Below are 26,700 nucleotides of genomic sequence, written 5' to 3' on the forward strand. Positions count from 1 at the left end.
TCTTGAAGTCTTTACTCTATTTTCTTCTAGTTGTAAGGAATGCTATTATCTTGGTAAAAACCTCGTTCCAACATTTCATCTTAAACTTTAAAGTAATCTAAAATGTAACTAACGTTTCGTAGCAGCACGTTACTTAACAAACAATTTGTTTTTTTAAAACTTTCTATTTGTATAATTAGCGTTAATCATTACGTAGGTCAAAACGATTTAAATTACAGCTTTAGGAGAAGCGACAGCCTTATTTGACAATAATAGGTGGCGCGCTTTTGCTTCGTGACAGTATGTGTGTCAACTGACGTACACGCTACCGTGCAGCTCTCAGTGCGCCTGCGCGACGACTTCATTCGAGGAAGTGGTTAACGCCGAAGCGACAGGCTAGAGTTTGTTGTCCTTTTCCCTTTGAGATCGGATAAAACAGCCTGCAGTGTGTTCAGGATGTCGGAATTTGATATCAACCCGTTCGCAGACTCCAACGACAACCCTTTCAATGTAAGTGTGCAGCTTTTAGATTTTCTCGAGACGCTTATCATCAGGAGAATTTGTGTGCGGACATATTTGTAAAAAGGAAACTTGCTCGGTGGATATCGGGGAGGGTTTTAACTCCGTTCTTGGAAGCCATTTGTCGAGCTGGGCTTGACACTTCTTCGACCAATCGGCAACTGGTTTTAAGAAACGGGGGCGGGGTTTCTTTTGAGCTACATTGCAGGAAGTTAAAACTTTTGCCAAATGAGATCGTGTGAACTACTAATTAGCCACATTACAAGTATTTGTGTCTAATGCTGGAATGTGATTTGACCTTTCTAGACTTTCTTATTTTAGCTACAGGAAGCAAAAATATTAGGCTTTGCTACGTAGGTCATCTTAAGTGCTACTCATCCCACTCACACCATCCCATGAGTATACGAGAGGGGAAACCGTTCCTTTTCGTGGGAGTCCTAAGTTCTCTACATGTCTGTGACAATAGGCCCTAATAAAAGTTGTCCGGTTTAGTACCCCACAACTGTGCATAGGAAATGCACTTGCTTACTTTGGACCACTTCCTGCATTACCAAATCTCAGCTGGTCGGGTTTTCAATCTACAGGTGGCAGTGTAGTTAAATCAGGCTAAACCTCTTAGTTAACGGATTATCTAAATAACTGAATAATTTTCTAACAGTCCACACACTATATCGTGTTGACCATCAGGAGTAGACAGTAGAGCTACACGTTGTACAACAGCTGTGGCCGCTGTTTGTTTACTGGGCGTGGAAGTGGGTGAATAAATAATCAGCAGCTCAGATATGTTGGCTGTTATAGTGGGGATCCGTTAATCTTCATACAAATTTGTGGTCTGTGATCATGTGACTGTTAACTTGTTGCCAACCCTTAACATAGTTTTAGTGTAATAACGCTCAAATATAAAAAGTCTGACTGCTGTGACCTTGTTGAAGGCGGAGGTATCCCCCTCTTCTTCTCTGTGTGCTCTTAAACGTTCTAGCTCTATTGGTCAGTCTCCACACCCATTCACTATTACTGTTACAATCCCATTTTAGTTGTTTATAGTGTTGTGTATGTTGTAATATCAAGAAGTTGTTTTGCCATAATTCATTTTCTGCTGGGAACGTGTCAGGAGCAAATAAAAGGAAGTGAGGCTACACTGTTAATCACATGAATTTAGTGGCAATACATTGTACAAGTAATATAATTAGTTAGTATGCATAAATTATCTTCATCTTTTTTTGGTTTTCCAGGATCCTTCTGTCACACAAGTAACCAGTTCCACCATAGAACCAGTGGACCGGTACAGCACTTTCCCTGGACATGCTTCAGTAAGACGCCTTAATGTTTTATCCTTCTCTTCCCTGTTTTACTGTTAGTATTTCTTTTTCTTATTTACTGCTTTTATTCATATTATTTTCCAGGATGGCCTAACTAATCCTACCACTCCAGCCTCTGCCTTTCCCTACCAGCCTGCTGTATTACAGCCATCTACAGTGCCCAGTCCACAGGTGGGCCATATCTGAAAGAACACTTTCATTTGTCTGCTATTAAAAATACTCCCCCGCAATATTACAGTCCTCTGCTATAGTGTAGTAATAATAAACAGGTTGTGTGGATTTGGTTTGTTAAACATAATTATTCTCACAAAACGTTTAATGATTAAATATCTGAGACTTTACATGACCAGTTTTTATCTAATCCAAGCGATGATCTTGTAGCTGTTCATTGGATTACTTGCTAAAACAGTTCCACCCTAATAAAATGTGGAATGTTAACGTTATGTAATGTAAAAAAAGAGAGAGCTAGTCTGTGATTTTTGCTGTTTGGATTAACAAATGAATCCTGTATATTCAGTGTTAGTAATGTTTTGCCTCTCCTCCTTCAGGCGACGGCTACTGCAGCTCAGGCCAACTTGCTGAGGCAGCAGGAGGAGCTGGAGAAAAAAGCTGCCGAGCTGGACCGCAGAGAGCGGGAGATCCAGAACAGATCCCAGACAGGTCATTAAAGACAACCCCACCTCTGCTGTAGTATCAGGAGAAGCACAGAATACTGAGACAGGGAAACTGTGCAGTATATAAAGAAGAGAAGCCTAAGTTTGCTATTTAAAATATGCCAACCCTGCACAAAGGCTGTGGAATAGGCTTTGACATTTAATCTGCTCTGCATTTAATCACATACAAGCAAGCCTATTACACTAATTTATCACACAGGTTTTATATGTGGACAATTACAGCGTTAATGATGAGCTATGATGGAATATATACAGCATCTCTCTGCTCCTCAGTGTGCAGCGTTTTACTTGTACTGTAGTGATCTTGTTTTGAGGACAGACATTGTTTCTGTGCTGACAGGTAAAGAGAACAACTGGCCTCCTCTTCCCAAAAGCTGCCCCATCAGTCCATGCTTCTACCAGGACTTCTCAGAGGAAATCCCCCCAGAGTACCAGAGAGTCTGCAAGATGCTTTATTATCTCTGGATGTGTAAGTCCACAGATGCCTTTAAACGTGTTCTAATAATTCATATGTTAATGTTGTTGTAAGAGCTGTTGTGTATGTTTCTATGCATTTGTTTTTTACCTTCTGCTCTGTTTCTCCAGTCAGCTGTGTAACCCTGTTCCTCAACCTGCTGGCGTGTCTGGCTGCCTTCATCACTGACACAACGCATGGAGTGGATTTTGGCATGTCTATTCTCTGGTTCATCGTGTTCAGTCCCTGCTCCTTCCTCTGCTGGTACAGGCCCATCTACAAGGCCTTCAGGTAAGAAAGCCTGACAGAGGGGAGTTTACTGTGTCTCTCTTTCACCTGTGGCCACTTGTAACAGCGAATGACAGATGTCGGTTTAGCTGTGTTGTCATTTTAGAGGGTCCTATTTATGAAACTGTGCTGAGTTGAAGCTGCTACTATACAGCGTTTTGTTTGTTTGAGAAAATGTCTTTTGTCGTTTGTTTTTCAGGACTGACAGCTCCTTCAGTTTCTTCTTCTTCTTCTTCGTGTTTTTCTTCCAAGTGGTGATCTTCATCATCCAGTCTGTAGGCATCCCGCGCTGGGGGAACAGGTGGGTCCCAAACCACGTGATGTTCTGGGGCTTCATCAACTGACTTTGTCAAACTTGTGTCCACCGTGGCCTGCGTCTGTAAGATGTGCTTCAAACATGAAGTTAGCTGCTCTTCGCTCTCTTCTCTTTGTCTCTTATTCTGCGTCTTCCATCTTTTCTGACAGACTTTCCATCCTTCAGCCTCTAGTCTGCTGCATCTCTGTCTGCTGGTAACTCTGTAAGTTTGTGCTGCGCTCTGCCGCTCATTCTGTCGTTTGTCCTTATACTAGATACTAGAAAATGATATAAAGGGAAAATCAACAGAACAAATTGGTGGCTTTTAAATTTCATTTAACATGACAGAAACTGAACTTAACACATGGTTCATGGTCTCTGCATTGGCCACAGGAGGCGGTTGGGTTTCCCCCTGTTTCTGGCTTTCATTAGGTTCCCTCATACTTCTCTTGTCTGCGTTGTGTCTTCTACATTTTCCCGGTGTTCAGTATTTTATGTGCTTGGTAAATAATTGCTTCTGAACCTGACATTGCTCCTTTTTAAATGCCTTAAGCAAACTCCCGACCCAGGAGCTGATTCCTTGTGAACCCTTTTCTGTGCTGCCTTCGGTCGTGTAGTGTCGTAACATTTTTAACTGTTGAATTCCAGGGATTCTGCCTGTACATGTTCAGCTCACTGCTGTGTGCGTGTGTGAAGATAACACATGCATACAAAACATTTTTCTTTTCTTTTTTAAATTTAATTAATTGTTATCTACTTGTTGTCCTCCTGTACTACGAAGTACAATGCACCTAATAAATGCATCACCTCAAGTGTGATCTCAATCATCTGATGTTATTGGTGTTTGTTAATTGCAGCGGTTGGCTCTCTGCTTTCGAGATGATCTCAAACATAGCAGTGATGGCCATCATGATAATAGTGGCCATCCTCTTCACCATATGTGCCATCCTGTCTGTCATCCTACTTAAAATGGTGAGTTTCAATTAACTTTTCTGTCATCTTTGCCATGTTTATTAAGTGAACCCTTTCTTGTTATCATCCTCTTTATAAGTGTCTATATAAAAATTGTTGTCAGTGCTTCTGTATTGATCTGCGTCTCATCAGACTTTTCCTAGTTCTCATTATCAAGTTTTCCACCTCTCACCCCCTCTCTGCGTTTTCCTCCTCAGGTCCACAGCATGTACCGCCGGACTGGGGCCAGTTTCACTAAGGCCCAGCAGGAATTCTCACAGGGCGTCTTCACCAGTAAGACCTTTCAAACAGCCGCTTCTACTGCAGCATCTTCTGCTGCCCAGGGAGCCTTCCAAGCAAACAACTAATGGTGGGCTGAGCTCTGTTTAAGGGGCCATGGTCTATATATTGTCAGGGCTAGAAACGATAAACAAAAAGGCAGTTCATATTAATAAGAATGTGTTGATATCAATGATTCTTCCTTTTGGAACAAGTGGCTGCAAACAGTTTAACCTTACAATGTGTAGACCTTGAGTCGATCTGAGGCTGTTACCGGCCCCCCTCCTCTCCCCATTAATGCACAAACATCTCCACATGCTAACTTGGCTTTCACCTGCAGCGTGTGTCATGTGGTTCATTTTGAGTGTAAATGGAGTTGAGGACGGCGTCCATCAAGTCCCTGTACAGGTGGAGAGCATGAATGAAGATGATGAATGATTGCTGGCTTTTTTATTTTGTGTAGACTTGCTCTCCTGCGTGCATGTGTGTGCACAGTACACGGCTGTTTGTCCACAATGAGCGTACATCCTGATCCTGTAATATATAAATCACCGATTGGTATTTTTTCAGGATTTTTGTTGTTCTTGTGAAAAGTCTGAGAATTTCAGTCCAGTGAGAAACAATTTGCAGACGAATCACAGTTAATTCTAATCTGTTTTGACTGGTTGGTTTTCAGTTTGTTTTTTAATATTCATCTGAATCTGGGGTTTGTGTTTAGCTTTATCTGGAAGTAACCCAGAGACAATGAGAAATAATTGTTATAATGTGTTTCCACAGTCACTTCTCTGTGGAACTAACTTCCTTGATGTCGTGGAAGAACCACTGTGGTATCATGATTTAATATATAAAGTATATATATAAGCTCATAATGTTCATGATGGTTTCTACTTTTAAGAGCCACATTTTATACATTTCCATACATTTCTATTGATGCCATGCTTATACAAAGTTCATTTTCACTTTAATTTAGAGTGAGGATGAATTTGTTTTTAGGGTGAATGCTGATCATGCATCATGCACTTACTCAAAATATGAAACCAAAGCGACACGAGAAATAATGTAAACCTTTGGCAGTAAAATAAATTCACACACTGACTGATGAGCAGCTGTTGGTTTAATGGTCCCTGAGGACTGGGCAGCACTGTATTTGGCCTCAGGGCTTAATATGACTTTGCTCTAATGAGGTTTAAAATTTATTTGTAACCTGCACCTGAGCAGTGTATATCTGCCGTAACAGTGATTCCTTTGTAATTACCTGTTATGTTCTGTCTTGTTCATTTCAACGCGTTCTCCTTTTTCCTAAAAGCTCTTTATATTGTAACTACTATCAAAATGATGTATCCTTAAATACTTTGTTTACAGATGTATCGTTTATGTGTGATTGTATTGGAAAATGCATACTGTATGTTTGCAGAACATCAGCTGGGATGTAGTTATTGTTTCTAAAGAACAATTGTAAACTCACATGATTTGTGTGATGAGCAGACTCTAAGGTTTAATCTGTCATTCATGGTATAATACAAGGTTTGTATTCATTTACACCTTACCTTTGCATGCAATGTACTGGGGAGAGCAGAATTCTGTGACTTTTGTATTTTGATATTGAATATTGCGTCTAATAAAATGCTTTGCTTTGATTTAAAGCAGTAAATTGTTTATTTTATCACAGCAGTTAAAGGTTTTCCAAAAAGGAAAAAGGCTCCGTTGACTCAGTCGGTCATCATTTAATGTCACTTTTGTTCCGTTCTTTTATCATCCCACGTTTTTCCTCAGGAAAAAGCCACAACCTGTCTCTTACAGCCAGGACGCACATCCCTCCACTCTTTGACTGGTGTTACGTTCATGTAGGCTCAGTGGGGACACCGTGGACGCTCCTTCAGTAGCGATGCCAGGTACCAACTATTATTAACGTCCGCTATGTTCATGCTGCAGGTTGTCTGTAGTATTGGTTACTGCTGTTTTCACCTACAACAAATTAGCACTTTTTAAACTTATGGTAACTGTGATCTTATCAAACTATCCACACATGTAATTTGTGTTGCGACTGTGAACTGTAAATATGAATATATCAGCATCTACTGTATATTGATGGTAATCTATAGAAATTAGCTGAAACCCTCTAAGACCATGTGTCAGCACAACAGGTTTGGGTTTAGAGCTACTATACAGTACTTCACCATTCAGTGATGCTGAATCCCTTCTTCCTGATTGACAGAGCAGATGATCAGAGGAGCGGAGTTTACACCAGCATCGCTAGGACTGGGTCCAAAGAACGGGTAGAGTTTCCCAGTGAAGGAGCAGCCGGTGAAGCTGTAGATCAGAGCTGCGGTGTCCGCATCATAAAAGGAGACCAGCCCCTCCTCATAGCTCACAAACACCCCCACCTTCTCGGGCTGAGACGTCAAACACAGATGCACTGTTGGTCCAGCCGGAGCATAGTATCTTCTGCCATCCCTCAAACTTATCGTCCAAAGACCGTTCTGGGGGTTCGCTTTGATCTGTCCCTTCCTGTTGACCGACTCTTCAGCCACTCCTAGATCCCAGGCAGTTTTCCCTTTAATCAGAACCTCGTAGTAAACTTGGCCTGCAGAGATGCTTTGTTTTCCCAAAACACAAGCACAATATGAAAATTTCTTCGGAGTGGGGGGGAGATCTTTGGTTATGTCACCATATGCGACTTGTTTTCCATCATCAGACAGGATCAGCCTAGGATGTGCTGTATCAGGATCTAGAGTCACAGGGACTGCGTGTCGCCGGACCCTCTTCAGCTCAACCTCATAGAGCAGCCTCATCTGTTCACTCAGGGTCTCTTTCAGCTGATTGACAGCTCTCACCACTGTCCCCTCATACGAAGGAGGAGTGATAGTGACCTCAGCCCAGTCCTTGGTGGGTGCAGTGGCAGCAGTGTTAACTGATGGAAAGCTCTGGATGAGGTGGAGGTGGTCTTCAGACCGTGAGAGCTGCTCCACCTCAGAGCTCCTCTTCTTCAGATCACATATTTCCTGCTGCAGCTCTGTGATGAAGCCTTCAGCCTGTTTCTCTGTTGTCCTCTGCTTCTCTGTGATGGTCTTGATGAGCTCAGCCTGGCTTCTCTCCACAGTCTCCTTCAGAGCAGTGAAGACCTGAACACCTTCTTCCATCTCTCTGTCTGCAGCTTTGTTGCTGAGCTCCACTGAGCGTCGGATCTCCTCAATCTTCACTCGTCTCTTCTCGATCATCTGCTGGATTTCAGCTTCAGTCTTGACCAGCTCTGACTTCTTTCCTTCACATTCGTCCTTCATAGCAACAACATCGTGTGTCTTGTGGTCTAACATAGCACACATCATACAGACACACATGTGGTCGCTCTTACAGAACAGCTCCAGCAGTTTGTCGTGCTTCTTACACATCCTGTCCTCCAGGTTCTTCACAGGGTCGATCAGCTGATGTCTCTTCAGTCCTGACTTTGTCAGATGAGGCTCCAGGTGAGTCTCACAGTAGGAGGTCAGACACACCAGGCAGGACTTCAGGGCCTTTAGTTCAGGTCCAGTGCAGACGTCACAGGGAACGTCTCCTGGTTTGGCAGCGTGTTGCTCTGAGCTCCTGCTTTCCTGATGAGCTCCATGTCGGATCTGAGCAGCCATCTCAGAGATCAGAGTGTTAACATGCAGCTCAGGTCTGAAGTGGAAAAGCCGATTACAGACAGGACAGTGATGGGGGACGTTAGTATCCCAGTGTGCAGTGATGCAGGTGTTGCAGAAGTTGTGTCCACAGGATAAAGTCACTGGATCAGTGAACACATCCAGACAGATGGAGCACAGCAGCTGATCTTCAGCTGGCAGGCAGGTGGCAGCAGCCATAGCTACGATGTGAGGAGGGAAGCCACACAATGAAGCTAAATGTAAGAATGAATAAGAATAAAATATCTCCATAAAGGTTCAACTGATCCTCTGAACTGATTGTTCTTAGACCATTCTCTAAGAGCAAAAACGAGCAGCCAAAGGAACTTCCTGCGTGTGTAGAGCACAACTTTTGTTTGTTTAAGGACAAACTTGAAGTCTAAGTGTAAGTAGCCTCAGCTGTACTCACCAGTGTCTGAGCGAGACTCCTCTGAGGGGAAGAGTTTAGAATGATCGGAGTTGGGGACGAAGAGTTTTTGACCTTGCTGCTGTTCTGCTGGATCGAGGTTTCAGTTTCATTTAGGGAAATGACATATTAGAGCATTGTGTGTTGCTCCACCTCTAAATACAGGTTGGTTAGGATTCATTAGACACGCTGCATGTTTTCTTTTTAAGGGACATAAAAGAAAATATTCTATGTACGAAACCCCAGGAGACCAACACTCCAACATCCTACTAATGACGCTCTATTAAAAGCTCTACTAAAACCCAGCTAAGACAAAACCTAATCTATTCTAATCAAAGTGCAGCAGAGTTGATTCATTCTTTTTAAATTTCATTATGCATGACCTCGTTTACTAACTTTTATATGCAATGAAAAAGAGAAGTGGATCCTAATTTATCTGTATCTGTAGTGTGTGATGACTCCACCAGAGGGCGAGGTCTGCTTCCACTTCCTCTGGAACGCACCTTAACAGGTAATTATTATTTTTTGCATCAAACAAAACCCACAAATTGTTAATATAAAAATCAAAATACATTTTAGTGCTATTACTACTTTAAGATATGCAGTTTTTTATGATTATTTTTATGTTAATCATCCTCTAACTTGGTTCTGTGTCTCAAATCAAAACAGGTGAAAAGACTGAAAAGACATTCACACAACCAAGATTAGTACCAGAACTTGTCATTACCCAAAATGCACGGCTGCCAACAACAATGTCCACTTACCTACTTTTAGAACCAAACCATAATAGGACACATTTGCTGTGTTGTGTGCGCCTTTTAGCCCTCTTAGTCTAGCAAAGACTAGCTTAGAAGCAAAGGCTCCTTTAACAGAAGCAACTTGACCTTCTCTTCACGTCTGTCCCTGGTTTACTGCAGCAGGAGCATTTTCATAACAAGTTTATCTTGTGAAACGCAGCTTGTTTGGAGCCCTTTGAGACCTGCTGACAGTCAAATTCAATTAAAACACGATGCCAACATCCCAGCAGACACTCCCTACTACTCTCAGAGAAACGCCGGCTTTCAGAGTCAATTGTGTCTGATGTGAAGAGCCGGCCTTCGTGTCCCGTCTGGAGCCTTTTCACGTGCTAAAATAAGAGTTTCCCCCTCTTTCCCCGAGTCGACATGAGCAAAGTGAGCGCAGTGAAAGGCCCGGAGAGAGCTTCCATTTGAGGACTGGCAGCCTCAGGTCTTGTGTCTGTGTGACACTATGGGCCACGACAAAAGCCCGTCCTTTCTCCCGCTGCAGAATAACGCTGAGAGAAAAGAAAAGAGGTGGCGCATGATGAGGAGGAGGGAGGACTTTAGGCAGAAAAGAGGGTCTGGCTTTTGAAATGGGCCCGGTGCAGATGTACGGGGCGGCAGGATTAGGCCGCGGGTGCTGGTGACGTTCACCCGACCACATCTCCCTCCGTCGCGGCCCTTTGTGGCTGCAGCAGCCTGGGGTGGTAAGCTGCTCGCCAGCGTGCCAGCGGGCCCCAGCTCCCACCCTGAGAACGCAGGAGCAGCCTCACCCCCCCCCCCACACGCACGGAGGGGTGGTCGGGGAGTTAATATCTGCAGGGTGTGACCGGCATCGTGAGAAAATGGAGTTCGTGCACCTCTGTCACGGAGTGAATTCTGCTTCCAGGTCTTGAGGAGTTAACGACTTAGAACCTCATGGCAAATCACTGAGTTTTGAATGTAGGACATTTAACTGCACTAGTACATTTTATCATTTTACAAAGTAACTTAGCTCTAAAGGTGATGTCTCGTGTTTCAGTGAAACAGCACCAATCTCGAACTTTGGCTTCTTTTTGTGTTTCTACTCTGCTAACTTCATTTCGACGCAGGAATATATCACTTCCTGATCTTTACACGTCATCTTAATATATCACCCGATGCTGAAAGGCGACAGGAGAGAGAGAGAGGAGAGAAGCACATATTCTCCGTGTATTGTGGAGAGGAATGCCATTGAATCTGGCTGTTTTTTCATGCGCCAGCCTCTTTTGTGTGCAGGCTAAGGAAGTCCATTGTGTGGACAGACACCCTGAGAAAGGAGGCGAGCTTGGAGCCGTTGTCTGCCGGTGCTTCTGCAGCACTCGGGCCCTAAAAAGCCCTGAATGAGGCTCTGCCATCGGAAGCAGCCGGCCCGAACCCAGAGACAATGCCGCTGGGCAACTTTGAAGAGCAGCAACAATTAAAAATGCAGCTTCACTATATTAATTATGCATTCATGCTTTTGTCTTGTTCTTTTTTTTCACAGGAGGGAAGAATGAGAGAACTGTGAGGTTTAGGATTCAACAGGTCTGAGGCACAGAGAGAGAGAGAGAGATTACAGTGAAAAAAACCCGCACATGCAAATTCTGCTGCTGCTGCTGGAGATTCATCGGGTGAAATGTGTGTGTGACTGGGGATTATAGACACCAACAGGAACTTGTGCAAGAATAAACACACCGACCCCAAATTGTGTTCAGTAAGGCGACAATAAAACCCAGCAGAAAGGGCCGAAAGCAGATCCAGACAGTTTGGAGGAACCCCGGGTTCCATCTCGGAGGGCATGTTGCTAGGTAACTCGGAGTTGCAGCTCTGAGCTGCTCTTTACAGGCTCTTTCTTCGGGGCCTTTCTCGTCGCTGCTCTCCTGGTTGCAGGCAGGACACGCTAAAAGCAGCTTTCCAGAGTCATTGAGGTGAACCTCTGCTGGCCGGCAGCTCTGTCAGGTGGCTCTGTTGTGCCCGGAGCCGCCAGCAAGCCAGCAGCGGGAAGGTTTATTCAGAAAAGGCCAAGATGGCTTTGAAAAATCGATCTGTTGTAGGAGGAATTCATTCAAGGTTTACAACCAAATCTGTCACACCGAAGACGGGACGACGTGGAATCCACCCCCTGCTGGCCGTGGCGGACACTACATATGCATCCAATCTCAGTTTATGCAAGATGAAAATCTGCATTCTATGTATAATTAGAATGTTGCTTAGATTTATAACACCACTGCCTGTGTTTAAATACACCGCGCATCACGTCCCATGAACGTCTGGTCCAAACAAGGGAAAACCAAGCTCTGCAGTAGCTCAGCACTTCAGCTTATCTCTGTTATGAAATAAGGAAAATATACCACAGAGCTGAGCTTTACCCAAAGGCTCCTGGAAAAGTGTGAGACAAGACCTCGACTCCTCAGGGAAGCATTTAAACATGTTCCTGAAAAACCTTTTGAAAAAGGTTTAATGCTGATTCCTTAAGTAAATGACTGTGTGAAAGCATACAGGGAGGAGAAACACTGTTACGTCCTGTGAGAGGAGTGACGACCACGTACAATCACCTCAAATGCTGCTGCTCGCTAGTGTTAACATGAATGAAAACCCTCAACAAGTTGGACTTGGTTCAACAGGTGGAAAGTCGACCGCAGTAGAACCGGTTTCTTTGTTACACGCAGAAAAGAACGCTAATGACAGTGAGTAGAGTCACTTATCTCTGCGCCGCTGGAGTCACAAAATACACATTTACCAAATCAGCACAGATCAAATAAACCTTCAGGTCGCGTCATTTAGCTTTCAGGGGTTTCGCTTGGTGCAGTTCAACCTCCTGGACTCCAACGCCGACGTGGCTGCACTGTCCCAGAAGTAGCAGGTTCTGTTTGAAATTATATTTTGATATAATTCCAGTTTTTGATTGTTTTTATATAAAAGAGAAAGACTCTGCTCCACCACTACGTTTCCCAGAACTCACCCATCTGTTTTTGCCAAAGTTCCTGATTCGGCCCCATCACTAATTGACTGTTTATTTATATGATCCTCGTCCTTCAGGCGACAGCTCAACAAGTCTGGCGCTCAAACTCACAGCGACTTCAAGCTCCGCCTTCAGCAGCTCAAACGCAACGCGTCGCCGGCCGCGGCGAGGGTCAGAGGTCGTGTGTGTTGGCAACGTGTGACTCGCCATGTGTTTCGAATGCAGACAGGACGGCATGAATAAATGGCTGAATGCAAAGCTCATTAGAGCTACAGGAGAGCGCATGAAGAGAGTCAGAGATCATATAGCTGGAGTGAACACAGACGAGCCTCAACACATTCCTGCCTCTTTATTAAGGTGATCTGTGACCCTGAGACTCCCAAAATAGACTGTTTTCCATTGTGCGCCTGTGTGTGTGATGGTCGAGGCTAATACAGTGCATATCGGACCTCTTGTCTCCTAAAAAGGACCTTGTTGTCGCTTGAGAGGCCACTTAGTGCTCTCGTACTCTCGTCAGCGTGCAGATAAAAGCCAATCAGACCTGCTGTTTTCTGAAGCGTCCTCCACTGGAGAGGCTGGAGAGCAGGCTTTTTGTTCCGCTGCTGGTATGCAGAGAGCAGCCGCTCGCACAAAGACCCCGGTAATAACAGTTAATCTTTGCAAAGGTTCAATGGCTGCCAAACAACCAACCAACGGGCCGGCCCGGCCCGGCCCGGCCCGGCCCGGCCCGCCGGACGGCTGCGATTCAGAGCCGTCCCAACAATGACAGCGGGACTTCAAAGTGGGAGGCAGCGCGGAGCGGCTGGTTCCCATCACCTAAATCAACAAGGCCTGGGCAGAAAGTAAACAGCGCGGTGGGGGCCACGCAGGAGGTGCACATGTGTCTCCTCGGGACATTTTCATTCAATTGCTGAGTTTCTGGTGAGCTGATGTGATCAGTGAGGAGCTCTTTGCTGTGAGCGTTGTCTGACTTCCCTCCTCAGTGGCTCAGCTCAGCCTGTTTCCTATTCGTGACTCAGTCTCCACAGGTTTCTGCTGAGCCCGGACCGATGCTGCTTCTAGTGGAACGTCCGTGTTTGATGTGTTTGACTGATCTTCCTGAACCTGACCTGATCCGTGGATCCTGTCGACACGGCTGTGACGTGACAAAGGCACCATGTGGGCTCGATGCGGATCCCCACAGGGCTGTGAACCTGCCTGATCCCTGCTTTTACCAGCTCCAGACTCTGACCTTTGACCTCTGTGGCGAGGTGGCAGGGGAAGGGGGGCTGGTGGCGCAGCGGGTGGGGTGGGTTGTGTGTAATGACACCCAGTCTGTTCTGTGTGGCATGACCTCATTACCTCAATCCATGCATTGATAGTGGGGGAAGATTATCCCCAGTCCGAAAACACATTCAGCCCCGGAGCTGCACACAATAACATACAGGGCAGCATTTCCTCAATAGAAAGTACTGATGCACTCATTACACTTTATTCTAATCTACTATATGAGTTTTTCTCTTCATTTTCATAATTCAACTTTTTCTACTTGCTTCTCTTCTCTTTGCTTCTCTTTCAGGAGTTCTCTTCAGAATGCTTCCTCGTGCCGTCCGTCAGCGTTCTGCATGTTTGGATGTGTGGACCTGCGTTGACTTGAAACAGGGTGGAGCTGCAGGAGCACAAAGTGCCTGTGTAGAAATAAAGGTCAGAGCTACAAACAGTAAAATTTCAACGCTCTAATCTGATGTCCTGGAAAACGTGCTGGGAACCCGCCCTCAGGGGATCTGCTCTTGTCCATTCTTTTCAATGGCCGGCGCTTTTTTCCCACGTAACATCATCCAAGGGTGGAACCGTCTGCTGCGTTTGCTCTGGAAGTAAACAATGAACTGTCCTGGTGACGTTTTAGCACGAATTTCCACAACCAATTGATTTGTTTGGCGGTCAAAAGGTCAAAGGTCAAGGTGACCGCTGTTCAGATCAAACGGTGGTTGCCATGGTAACAGAGGTACAGCTTGTACCTGTACAGTGCGCTGTCGTGTGTTTCCTGTAAACAGATGTGGGAGCTGGATGCTAGGAGTCGTACAGTCAGTCACAGTTTTCTTTGAGTTGCTGAGATGTGCTGCTGTTTGGATTCAAAGCTTTTTCCCCTTCACTGAATCACAGTCTGATCGTCTGAATCCTATTTGATAGTGTGAACAGCAGCCGCCAGAAAAATGACAAAACGGCTAAAACAATAAAACTAAATATTTTCTCACTATCTGTTAGTTTCCCTTAGATCATTTTTGGGGTCAAAGGCTCATGATGGAGAGAAAAATCCGTCCCAGCCTGAGCTCAGTTTGTAGAAAAATCATGGAACAGTGTCTGAAGGCTCTCAAAATGCACTGAATGGCTACTCTGTGGGAGTACAACTAATTATATTAGCCCCCTTGGAAACATTCAACCTAACAAGTGGAAAGCGCTTTCTGCATAAATTAAAGATAATCCAGAGTAAATTATGCAAATGTATTCGCAGAGATAAAGCGGTGGGCGGAGCGGACGCTTATTGTGAAGTTTCAAAAATCTGAGCCAGTGGTTGAAGCCGAGCGGAGAGAAACTTCATCCTAACGTTGGCTGATTCACTGACGGTGAATCCAACTGGAGAGAAAACAGCAAACAACAGGCAAAGCTCGGTGAACTCATCACCAAGAGGTCACACATCACGGTCCACGTTTAGTGGCTTCAATATGGTTTTTGATTTGGTGGAAACTCTGCCTGGGGTCATGGATCTTTGACAAGTGAGATCCTGCTTTTTTCCTGGGAATTTTTCACATTTCCCAGGATAAAATATAAAATACAGATGATATAGCGTTAATTCAAGGTTAGGTTCTGAAAATAAATCATAGAAATTACGACTTAAATTAAACAAAGTCTCCAGAGCTGAGGTTTATAGCACACACACACTTCCACATTCCCAGAGTGCATTGTGATTTCCAGGTCACTGCCGATGTTTAGGTCTCTATTTCAGAGTGAAGTGAAAGTGTCTCTGTGGGGTCAGGGGTCGTCCGCTCTGTGAACTCCAGCGCACACTCTTAAAAACAAAACCACACTCCTGCTCATTCACTCCTCACGCTGTGTTAATGACTCGCTGCCGTTTGCAGGCCGACGGCTGCAGTCGACACGGGCCGAAGCTGAGGCCCTTCGTCTGCTTCAGATTCTGCTAATTGTTGCACCAATCATGACCCGCAGGTATATTTAATTAATCAAAGTCACCATGGCCACCTTTCTTTTTTTTTTTTAACAATAACAAGAATTTAAATATAAATTAAAAGAAATAAAATTCAGATAAGACTGACTTTAATTTGGTATCTTCCGAATTGACAGATTTTTGCTGGATTTAACGTTCAATCCCTAGAATATTTAACTTTATATTTTTTAATTAGTATTTAATAAACTCACAGCCAAACATGAGCTGATTAGTTTGGCCTCACAGATTGATTCGTCTCTACGGGGGCGAATTTTCTGATCCAGGTCTTGTATTGCGGGTGGGGTTCTAGGGGGATTCTGGATCCATGGCCTAAAAAAAGCCCTGATTAAATCGCCAATTTTTCCTTTTTTTATTTTGGTGCCTGTTTGTTAATTATAGAATTATTTACTTATTTGTTGTTTTAATTTCCTAATAATTCAGCTTTTCTATCAACTCCATTTTCCCTTTTTCTTTTGTATATTTCTCTATTTCTGTTCACCTCCGTTGCTTTGACTAATTATTATTATTTTTATTATTATTATTATAGGCACAAAATCAGAATTGGCAGCCATGTGTGCGCGGAGGAAGCGAGGCCGGCGTCGCTGCGAGCTGTGGGCGGCGCACAGCTCCCGTCTGGCGGCTGCTGCTCAGTCAGTCAGTCGGTGCGGAGGAGAGCGGACGCACGGACGGAGCGGAGCGGAGCGGAGCGGCGCACCGTCACCCGGGGTACGACACCGAGACGAGCACGGAGCGGAGCGGCACGAGCGCAGCGGCATGGAGCTGTGAGGCTGCGCGACCTGCCCCCCTCGCACGAGCGTCCGCTTTGCTGATTTGCCCCATCTGCGTGCGTTTTCCGCGACATGGAGGCGACGGGCCGCTGGCTGCTGCCGGCCGCGCTCCTCATTCTTTCCTTCCAGCAAGGTGAGCCTCCGTCCACGCCGTGGTCCCGACGTGAACCAGAACCAGAACCACTTAAACGGCGACGGTCGTGCGCGCGTTACTGAGACCGAGTGGTTTTGAACTCGCTGCGCCAACTTTACGGTGATTGCGCAGGAGCCGCAGGTGTGCGGACGAGACGAGCCCAGCAAAAGTTCTGTGGGGTTCGGAAACGGGCTCAGCTCTACTTTGAGGCGAACGCGCGGCGCGTAAACGCGTCTTTGGAACCACTCGACGAACCCACGAACCCACGTCGTCTTCAGCAGATGAGCTCGCGTGACCGTCGTGTCTGCGGATGCGCTCCCGTCGCTCTGTGGGAGCGCAGATTAAAACGTTTGCGAGGCCGAGGGCGTCACATTTCGGCCCCAAACTGGAGCTGTCAAGCATGAAAAGAGAAGTTTGGACACGGTGGGCTGACCGGCTTATTAGGAGTGTCACGGGCTCCATATGTGGCGTCCACAACAGCAGTAATCCTATAAAGCCCCCCAGAAACGGACCGACGCAGACACTGTTACAGTGTGTATTCAGACATAAGGGAAAATACGTCAACGTGCGTGAACGCATGATGGAAGGTCTGTCACGTGTCACTGCGGGTAAACACGGCTTGTTGCAGTTTCAAGTGGCTTCTGTTTGGACTTTGGTCCCTGTTCACATCTTCCCGTCCTCTGGTTTTAAAAATGACTCCACAGCTTGCAGGGTTTTTTCCCAGGCAACAAGAAGCAGCCTGTGTCCTGGTCCCCTGGTGACGAACCTTCTATCAGGGCCAGCAATTAAACCCCCAGTGATGCCTTTGGCCTAATTAGTCCTTCAGGATGAGGCTCAGGAGTAATTATCTCTTATTGTGGATGAATCCTTCACTTACTTTCTGGCTTGTGTGTGTTTTGAATCGCTGGCTTCAGCAGAACATCCCTTCACACACAGCAGCAGGTCTCTGCATTGGGCCCAATGCAGCTGACTGGGTTTGTGGTGGCGTCTGTCGTCGCTGAGCGCGTACTGTACGTGGGGACCTTCTGCAGAGTGGACTCAGCTGCCGGACGGTGCGTTCAGGCTCCTTTGACGAGCGGCCGCATGTTTTCAAGCGCTTGGTGCTACCGTCCTGGGCCCTGGAGTCACGGAACCGAGGTTCTGTTGTTGGCTTTCACTCACTAAATCGTGTCAACCATTAATTTTAATAATTAAAGAAAGGTTGTCCCTGCTTCAAGACATGCGTTTTCCTGCTGTTAATGTGTAGAAGGAAGTGTCAACCTGTGCGTCCACCACAGTCTCTCATGCATTTTATCCAAACGGGGACTTTTTGTTCAGACACTGAAGCTGTTGTCCGATCAAACGCACGGTTGAGGAGCTTCAGGAAGTCAGTGGAGATGAATCAGGATTTGTCACCATAAGCCTGAACACTGGGAGAGGTTTCCGGCTCCTATCCTCCAGTTCGCCTTCCCAGCGCGTCGGTCCAGTCGGCGTCGGTCCAGTCGGGTCGGTCCAGTGCCAGCGAGGACACTGATCTGCTTGGTTGAATCTTTTCGTGGGGTGAGACGTGAAACAAAGATCAGGGGGAGAAGCTGGTCCGAGCCAGTTTCTGCTGAAGGGATGGGAACCCTTTTGTGGCCCGGCCAGTGAGCCTGGGTCTGATGGTTCGGTACCTGCAGAACCCCCCCCCCCCCTCCCCCGCTCTCATTGGGGTTGTTTTTTGTAAATTGGGCTTTGATGGGATTTGGTGGCACAGAGCAGGTGCCAGCTCACAGAGGAGGCAGCTCAGGAATGGTGGAAGAAAAGACGCATGAGGAGGGAACGCGGCACCATCTGTCTTCCCAAAAGATATTTGTGAATGGACGTGCCAGTCGTGCCCGGTGCTCCGTCTGGGCTCCCGGAGTCTCCGGGCCTCTTGTTGTCTAACAGCGAGTGTGCAGACAGATGGCCGTCACAGTCGGGCAGTCTGTCCGTCAGAGGCTGACGGCGCCTCGGCCGCCCTTTGAGCCGGACCGGACCGATTCTCGCGCTGAAAGAGCCCACGTTGAGCCGCGGGAAGGGAACACAGAGGTACCAGGAAGCGCTGGACGTCTCTGACTCTGAGCTGCTGCCTGTTTATTAGGAACACCTGCCTTTTTAGCTCCAAAGGTCCGACTCTGACAGGTCTGACAGCTCGTCTGGCGCAGGTCAGCTTCTGATACCACGGTTGTGTTGAGTTTCGTCTGTACAACCAGGTCCTGTTGGTCCATAATGTTTGGGGCAAAGTGGGTCATCTCTGACTGGCACAAACTGAGTATTGATGTTTTTCAGGGCATTGATCTTAATGTTCAGCTTTGTGAGTTTTGTGCAGGTTCGTGTGCGTCAGATTTATCACCAGCTCAGAGTTTTAGAAACTAGGCTCTTATTTTGAAAACATAATGGGTAATATTAAACTTTTGCCAATCTCAGAATTGATTGGCTTCAGGAATTCTAACCTTCACGGATCCTGTTTGAGGAAAGTTTGCAACCAGCTCCTGTTCCACCGTCCTGTCGCGTCCTCCATCCACCTCCGTCCCACTCAGCTTCCACTGGGCAGACACTCGAGTCTGTCCAGATTTCCCCTCATGGCATCGAGGCTTGGACGAGCAGATTAGTGGGTATTAGGCTCAGCGGCATTGACTGGGCTCCACGCGGGGGCCGCAGGTTTGAATCCAGCCGAGGCGCTCTGCTCTCCTCTCTGAATGGAGGGGAACAATCGTGCAGGTCGGCCCGCGGAGGCCCGCGGGCCCCGCGGCGCCTTCCTGGGCCAGAATCATGCTGTCAGAGGGGAGATTTGTTCTTTAACAGTGGGAGAGAGGGCGACGACAGGAAGACGGTGGTGCGAGAAGGGGTGGGGGTGCAGAGAAGAGAGGACGGGGGCATTAAAGCACCAGGCATGATGGCACGGGGGGGGGTTAGAGGCCTCAGAAGCACAGGTTGAGCAGCTCTCCTGCCTTCAGCAGCCTTCATTCTCGTCTGGTGAAGTCTAATGTCTGTGATGATACGCTGCCTCCAGATACGAAGCTCCTCCTCGGCAGCGCTTCTTTCATCTTGACCTGTGAGACAGGGCGCGTCTCTAACTGTAGCTTCGCTCCAGACACGTCCAGGTAAAGATCATGAGCATTATGCATGAGCTCGCGTTGGGCCCACACCTCCAGCCAATCAGAGCTGTGCTTGTTGAATAATGCAAAATGTATGTAAATGGTGTCTGAAACCGCTGCTGGAGGACAAAAGGGGAGAAAAGATGGACTCAATGAAATGCCTTCATGGAGTCTGAAAGTGGTGCTGTTCAAATGACTTTGACTTCACTTTACGTCCTGCTTGTTCTCATGATGTCAGTTGTTTGTAGTTTAGTTTGCTTCTGTAAAAATATTAATCCAACAGTGAGCGTCCATGAAAAGCAGTCTTGAACTTGAACCTTTTAACTTTTTCATTACAATTCTAAAAAATTAAGATGATGGATTTAAACAATAATGCAACACTCAGGAAAAAAAAAACTGTAATTCTTTTGTACTTTTACAAATTAAATTTTCAGTAAAAAAGAAACGTTTGAGATCTAATCTGGTTTTTAATTGGGTTTGAACAATGAGCCGTGCAGGAGTTTGGTGCTTTGCAGCTACTTCCTGTCGACCACGTCTCTTTGTTCCTTGCTCTTCAATCTTGTGCAGCTTTTCTTGCCTTCACCTTTTAATCTCTCGTTTTCTTTCCCTCTCTCTGTGCTGATGCTGCTGCACATCTTCCTCCTCCCTGTTGTCCCACATTCTGCCCCTCTCCGAGCCTCCTGCCTTCATCTTTTTACTGTTTGTCCCCCCCATTACTCCTCCCAACCCCTCCCCTCAGCAATTTTTAATCCTCCTCCATCTCATTTGTCTTCCCTCTTGTTTCTGGGTGGGTGAGGGATGAGTTTTTTTGTTTTTAGCCGACCATCTTGTCTTTGCTGGTGTCTGCTTGGCTCTCTGCCACCGACATCCCCCACCTTTGCCTCGTCCTCCCCCCTCGGTGCCCAGTGAACTCCGTAATGGATGACGGGGCAGATCCGGGTGGCCCATCATGCCTATGAAAGAGGGGCCACTCATTGCGGAGCCCATTGCGAGACGAACAAGCGGAGCCCCTGTAGAGTAGCTGGTGGAGAGCCATTTGATTTGTCATCCACTTCTCCTCCCCGTTTTCTCCCGTGCTCGGCTCCCTGCAAGTGTGTGGTCTCCCTTCGATCGGGGTCGTTCGATGGCCCTCGTCGCTCCAACGTCTGATTGTGAAATCTTAAAGCGATGCAGAAAAAGGCCAGCGATAAAAGGCCTGCGTGGAGGACGCGGGTCGCTCGGAGCCCTTTGAGTAGAAGGGTCGATTCGCCCCCTTTCTTCCCCATTCATTGGATCCAAGCAGGTGAATGTGGAGACGCTTTAGGCAGATGTTGGCGTACACAAAAGGGGCCGACGGGCCTCAACGGGGCTTTTCAAGTATTTACAGAACATTTACATTTACATTTCAGGCCTTAGACTGATCCTCTTATCCAGATCAGCCTCCACTGAGTGCAGCAGCAGAATGAGCTTAAGTTGCTCGATCGCTGACATTACAAGGCCGCAGTAGCAGGAGGTCGGGCTGCACAGCCCCGTGTCGCGGCTGCTGCTTCAGCTAGCGCCGTAGCTGCGGTAGTTAGCTTCAGCTGCCGAACAAGTGGAGCTGAGCTTCCTCACGTTAGCACTAAAGTAAGATGCTTGAATAGTTTCTTTAGACTTAAACAAAGGCAGCTGGACTTCGTCTGGTTAATAAAAGGGCTTCGTTTTGTGGTTGGGTTCCTGTGTTTCAGGTGATAGAACTGTCTGCTTGGGGCTCTGCGTTGGGGTCCTGCTCCTGGGCCTCGGGTCGAGCTCAAGGGATGAGCTGTGGACCGGGGGCATGTGAAAGCCGTGAAAGGTTAAGCCTGTTATTCTCTGACAATTACAGCAGTCACGTCTGAGTGGAGGCAGAGTCGCGGCATTTTTGGGACAAACCCAGAACTGATAACTGCCAGATGTGCTCTCTATCGCATACAGATGTGCTACTGTAGTTAACCTCCCGTTCAGATAAATGGGCAATTACCCAGAGTTCACCAGTTCCAGCGTTGTAAAAGCAGACACTCCATAAAGTGTCCTGCACACCATCATCATATAACAGGAGACGTGTAGTTATAGTGTGACATGCTGTGTTCATTAGAAAACTCCCCAAAGACGTATTCAGATGTTTGTTGCTCTGACAGTGAGTTCAATATCTGCGGTCATTCATTTGTCTTATTAGCAGAGAAAATCTAGCACAACTGTGTCAAGGTCGCAGAAGGACAAACTGTAAAATCCATAATTTCCTCTGTGTCTCACCCCCTGCTGCTGATTTCAATTAGGTCATTCCTCAAAATAGTCACGCGTCCCCACGGCACAGTCACCAAGTGCCTGTGTGTTAATGAGCTGCTGATTGCACGCGTGATGCTCGTCCGGCTGCACCGAAGCCGCTCGGCGGAGCCGTGCAGGTGTAAAAGCAATTAGGCTCCGGCCGCAGGCCTCGGCTCCTGCAGGGCGGCGTCCTGCTGCGAGCTGACATCAGCTGAAGGCTGCGGCGAGGAGGCGGGACCCCCTGCTGGGAGACGGAGGACAGGTGAAGGCTTGCAGGGATGGAGGCTGCGCTGCTCCTTTAAACAGATGGTGGTTTTAGACAGTTCGCTGCAAATCACAGATTGTGGTTTAAGCGGCTCGTGGACCTCCTGCACAGCTGCAAACTCAGGGTCATTTAAGCAGTTACTGCAATGCAGGAACGGTTGCATCCAGGATATGATTTGTAGAAATATCTGACGCCAGGGGCTCACATTCGCTGTTCGGGTGTTTTTGTCCTCCTCCACGATCACAGCTGGACCTGATCATAATTAGTTCTCTAATTTAGACTGAAACCAGCTGGAAACGTTTGGGGAAGAAAGCTTTCTCTCAATGTGGTCACATTCTCAGTGCGTGTAGTTGTGAGTCGAGTCTGGAAGGCATGAATGCGGCTCGAGTGGCTCCATGGTCACTGGTTTAGGCCAAAAGGCACCTGGTTGATTCTGAAGCAATAAATAAGTTTGGATGTTAAGTCCATATTGACAAGTTAAGGAAATCTTAGATAAACTAAGATACCAAAATGTTTCCATCCGTGTATTTTCTGAGGATTTATCTTCATATTAGAAAATTGTAAACCGATTTGTCTCTGGGTGAGAACCTCATTCAATTAAAAAAGGAACAAACATGAGGAACAAGAAATTCTCCAAAGGCAGAAAGTGTCTCCACGGGATTTAAAAATAGGTGAAACCTAACCTCCACCAGTATCTGTGGCTCTGTGTGGTGTTTACAGCCTGTTCTCCTGGCAGCTCGGGGCGAGTACATGACTTGAATGCAGCTTCATAATCCTCACATTCATTCAGTAAATAATCTTTAAACTTTATCTTCTTACAAACGACGTTAAGAAAATCAGTTCCCTCTGAAGCCTAAGCTAAACGGCAAATACAAGCGAGAGAGGTTTGTCATATAAATAAGGAGGCTTTACACGCACACTTCCTCCCTCATTGTCTTTCCTGTGGGATACAGCGCTGGCGCCCACCCTTCGCCCATTCAACCCGCTGCTTAATTAAGTCGTTTTTCTGTTGGGGAAGCTTTTCTCTGGGCCTTTGACAAACTGTGTCGTCACCGCGTGTACGGTTAAATTAGAAACCCGTGTGCTGGAGCTTCAGCTGGAGGCTCGGATGTGGGAGAACCTGCGGTGGTACCGGTCAGGTTCTGGCCTTAGTAACCGCAACGGCAGCTGCGTGGATCACACTGGAAATCAGCTTTTGTCTTCAAACAAAAGGAGGATGGAGCTCACAGTGACGAGTGACGTGGACCTTCCTTCTCAGTTGTTACTCAGACTAGATGTTGTGGATCATCATCATCGTCGTCATCATCATCAGGGCTTATCATCATCTAGTTTGGGTATCCTCTATGGTCTTCCAGGTCATTATTGCTTCTTATTCCTTATTTCTAAAACCCTTCCAGATGCTTCTGATGTCAATCAACTGAATGATCATCACCTTCGTGTGCATCAGAACTTCTTTTCACCTCATGATGAGGGCTCCTCACGCTCTCACCATCTCCTGGCTTTGGTCATGACCAGCAGTGTAAACACAAGCTGCTGGATGCTGGTTCGTGGCTTTGCTGATGATGGAGGAGCAGACCCCCACCCTGCATCGCTAACAAATGCCTTTTCTGAACCTGCTGCTGCACTGAGGCATAATGAACCATTATTCATCCCGTTCCCCGCTGTAACTCAAAGCTCGGCCGGCTCGTCTAAGCGGACTTTAAAACAAATATGTCTCTAATTGCTGCGCCTGAGTCGACCTTTTCTCTGTTTCCCTGTAAATCTTCCTCTTCCTGTAAACACGCCTCGTTGTTTAAACATCCCGGTCCGGAGTGTTTTGGGCCGCGGGCTACGAGGGCGACGGCCTGGCACAGACGCAGAGGGGAGGTTCATGCAGCGGTTTGAAGGTGAAAGCGTGTCGATAGGAGACACAGAGTAGTCAGTCAACACGAGAAACATCTGCAAGCACAGCTTCTGACGGCTGGGTTTTTACTCCTGGTCTCTTTCCCCTCATTCCTGGTGTGCGAGCTTCATCCTCCTCGCTGCAGCTCCTCTTCTTTTACCCTTCTCTCCTTTTAGGGCTGCTGGACTCAGCCTGTAGATAATCCGCAGCCTTTTGTTCTCTCCCTTTTTAACTATAAATGGCAAAGATGATCGATGAGCAGGAAGCGGAGCCCCGAGGCCTCGGTTCGACTGATGAGCTTCGTTTGCCACAGCTCCGTCTCCCCGGTGCCGAACACTCCCAGCAGCAGTTTGGAGGCACTTTAAGGTGGATTCGTCCAAGACCTGCAGCGATGTGACAAAGCGCTTTGATTTGCACTTGGTGGTCCGAGTTTGAGTTTTTTATGGAAGTTCAGTAGTGTATGAAACTAGAAGAAGCACTTTGATGAATCACTGTGTGTAGTCTGAGCCTCCCGAAGCTCAAAGCCTCTGCAGCTCTTTGCTGCAATCCGAACAGTTCTTACCTGTCAAAAAACCCTCTTACAGGCAGGAGATACAGTAATTGAAGCACTTTTGCACCAACGCCTCAAAAACTCAGAGCAACAACTGCAGGGAATACTTAGTGATGTCTGTGGTGATGTTGAACTCCCGCCAAGCTGCATAGATGAGGGGAAAACCTGAAAATCTAGTCCTAATGTAAAAATATACAAATAAATGATATGTGCTATTAAAATAAATACAGATCATCTACATACAAGTCAGAGGTCTTTGTTGTGAGGATCTGTAGCTCAATCCCAACAACAGCACAGGTCCTAAAGATGAATGGGATCCAGCAGCAGTGGTGGATGTGTTCTGACAGTTGTGCTCCTCTCTGACTGAGCAGCGCTCAGACCTGTGAAGTGTAGAGAGCTCATGCTCCAGCTCTCAGGATTAATAAGCTCACGGCGTGCTTCGCTGCCCTGCGCTCGGCCTGTCAGGTGGAGCGCTCGCTCTGCGGAGACCAGCTTCAGGTTACACGGCAACTCAGGCGTTAGTTTGACAAGACAAAGTCCAGCACGGTCAAATTTGTTTAACTTGGCCTCGACCCGCTTGACCGTCAGCCCTGTGGGATGCTCTGCTTTCCTTGGATTATTACTCAAAGGAAGCTTCAACCAGTGGCTGCTCCGTATTAGCATTTCAATTTTTTTTTTTTTAAATTAAATGATTTTCTTTCAGTTATTGTATAATCCCGTGTAACTGAGCTGCAGGTTGTTCTTGTAAAAGGCCAGACCGTGGTCAGATTAACCCGCCGTGGCCCCAGTCTGAGGAGCGGCTACGCGCCTCGCTGGCATCAGGACTGGGTCTCAGGGTGTGGGCGGGGGTCGGGTGTTGTCGCTCATTCTGGCCCCCGCAGCCTGTGGACGTCCTGGCTCTCCCAGCGCTCGGCTAATCCTCTTATTCATGGTCCGGCTGGAGTCTGCAGGGCCCCCACAGACGAGCGAGGAGCCGGCCACTCTCCGCTGAATAAACACACTGACACAGTTGTGGTCTTTTTTCCCTGCGTACAGATGCTGAGCAAGACTTCTGCTTAGAATCTTTTCTACTCATTCAGTCTTTTCCAGTAGAACATAAGCATGTACCCCCCTCCCCCCAACCCCATCCCTCCTCCTTTTTATGCGCTGGGGATTTGAATTACGCCCCCCCATCGCCCTCCCATCTTCGTTTCCTTCTCCGTTACTTTTAAACCAGCTTTTGTCTTCTCAACCCTTCGTTCTCCTAAATTCTCTGCCTCAAAGTTTTTCTTCTATCTGATTGTTTGATTTCCTGAGTCATTTTAAACTTCCTATTAGTTAAAAACTTTCTCTGCCTTTCTCTAAACACATGCCCTACATTCTTTATCTGTCCCTCTGAGAGACTCTACCAGAGTCTGTCTCCAGGTTCAGTTCATGCATTGGCCTTTAAAACCTTTCCTCCGCTTTCTGAGTGGTTCCGATACCGATAATGGTCCCAATCATGATGTCGGCGCTGCAGCATCCAATGACCTGGCCTCCACCATCACCTGATCTCAGGGGATTCCCTCACACGGTTACCGGGCTGCCTGCAGGTCGTGACAGTGGCACAAAGGAAACAGCTGTTCACCGTGTGGCCGACGGCCCCGGCCCAACGCCGCTGGAGCCTGGAACTGAAACCTGTGGCGTCTGATGTACAGATGTACTGATGAACGCGCTTGTCCTGGAGCACAGGGAGGAGTGATGGAGTGAAAGCCGGTGGTCGTTCGCTGTCCTCTGATGTCCTCTGTAGGTGCATTAACACAGCAGTTAACAGCAGGAGGTCGCATCTCGCGTTCAAAAATGTCTCTCCAGAAGCACGTTAATGGTCCCTGGAGTGATTCTTAAAGTCCCCTGTGCTGCATTAAGCCTCTTCATTATGTATTTAGCTCAACAGAAAATGGATGAAGCCTTTTTAATAGACTCGCTGGCCGCTGTATT

The 26,700-nt window shown here is 47.0% G+C and overlaps 3 protein-coding genes across 11 annotated transcripts in view; 2 read left to right on the plus strand and 1 right to left on the minus strand.

Annotated features, from left to right (window-relative positions):
* The first annotated feature begins 325 nt into the window (after nt 1-325).
* scamp2 (secretory carrier membrane protein 2) lies at nt 326-6,395 on the plus strand. Its single transcript, XM_029154394.2, has 9 exons — nt 326-489; nt 1,731-1,808; nt 1,902-1,988; nt 2,366-2,477; nt 2,832-2,960; nt 3,077-3,236; nt 3,433-3,534; nt 4,386-4,500; nt 4,698-6,395. The coding sequence occupies exons 1-9, from the start codon at nt 436-438 to the stop codon at nt 4,845-4,847; spliced, it is 987 nt and encodes a 328-aa protein (XP_029010227.1). The 5' UTR covers nt 326-435; the 3' UTR covers nt 4,848-6,395.
* LOC114857674 (nuclear factor 7, ovary-like) lies at nt 6,189-8,969 on the minus strand. Of its 3 annotated transcripts, XM_055509628.1 has the most exons (3): nt 8,827-8,969; nt 6,936-8,599; nt 6,189-6,723 (listed from the first exon to the last, which is right to left on the minus strand). In XM_055509628.1, the coding sequence occupies exon 2, from the start codon at nt 8,595-8,597 to the stop codon at nt 6,939-6,941; it is 1,659 nt and encodes a 552-aa protein (XP_055365603.1). In that variant the 5' UTR covers nt 8,598-8,599; nt 8,827-8,969; the 3' UTR covers nt 6,189-6,723; nt 6,936-6,938. The 3 variants fall into 3 exon arrangements, with proteins under 3 accessions (XP_055365603.1, XP_029010225.1, XP_055365602.1); XM_029154392.3 differs by having other exon boundaries at nt 6,189-8,599; XM_055509627.1 differs by having other exon boundaries at nt 6,189-8,632; nt 8,827-8,909.
* Nucleotides 8,970-16,321: 7,352 nt separating this feature from the next.
* Nucleotides 16,322-26,700, plus strand: part of ptprz1a (protein tyrosine phosphatase receptor type Z1a) — a 36,133-nt gene continuing 25,754 nt past the window's right edge. For 2 of the 7 annotated variants that reach the window (XM_029153489.3, XM_029153490.3), the window contains exon 1: nt 16,351-16,687. In XM_029153489.3, coding sequence (XP_029009322.1) covers nt 16,627-16,687 — 61 coding nt within the window. In that variant the 5' untranslated portion in view covers nt 16,351-16,626. Of the gene's footprint in view, nt 16,688-26,700 lie in introns of all 7 variants that reach the window. The other 5 variants (XM_029153488.3, XM_029153487.3, XM_055509616.1 and 2 more) reach the window with 5 other exon arrangements.

Source organism: Betta splendens, chromosome 6 (genome assembly GCF_900634795.4).
Source record: "Betta splendens chromosome 6, fBetSpl5.4, whole genome shotgun sequence".
Lineage (NCBI taxonomy): Eukaryota > Metazoa > Chordata > Actinopteri > Anabantiformes > Osphronemidae > Betta > Betta splendens.

Coding starts and splice junctions, on each gene's coding strand:
- LOC114857674 (XM_055509628.1), bottom strand. CDS start 8,597: ATGGCTGCTGCCACCTGCCTGCCAGCTGAAGATCAGCTGCTGTGCTCC.
- scamp2 (XM_029154394.2), top strand. CDS start 436: ATGTCGGAATTTGATATCAACCCGTTCGCAGACTCCAACGACAACCCT. Junction 490..1,730: donor CCAACGACAACCCTTTCAAT/GTAAGTGTGCAG, acceptor TTGGTTTTCCAG/GATCCTTCTGTCACACAAGT. Junction 4,501..4,697: donor CTGTCATCCTACTTAAAATG/GTGAGTTTCAAT, acceptor TTTCCTCCTCAG/GTCCACAGCATGTACCGCCG.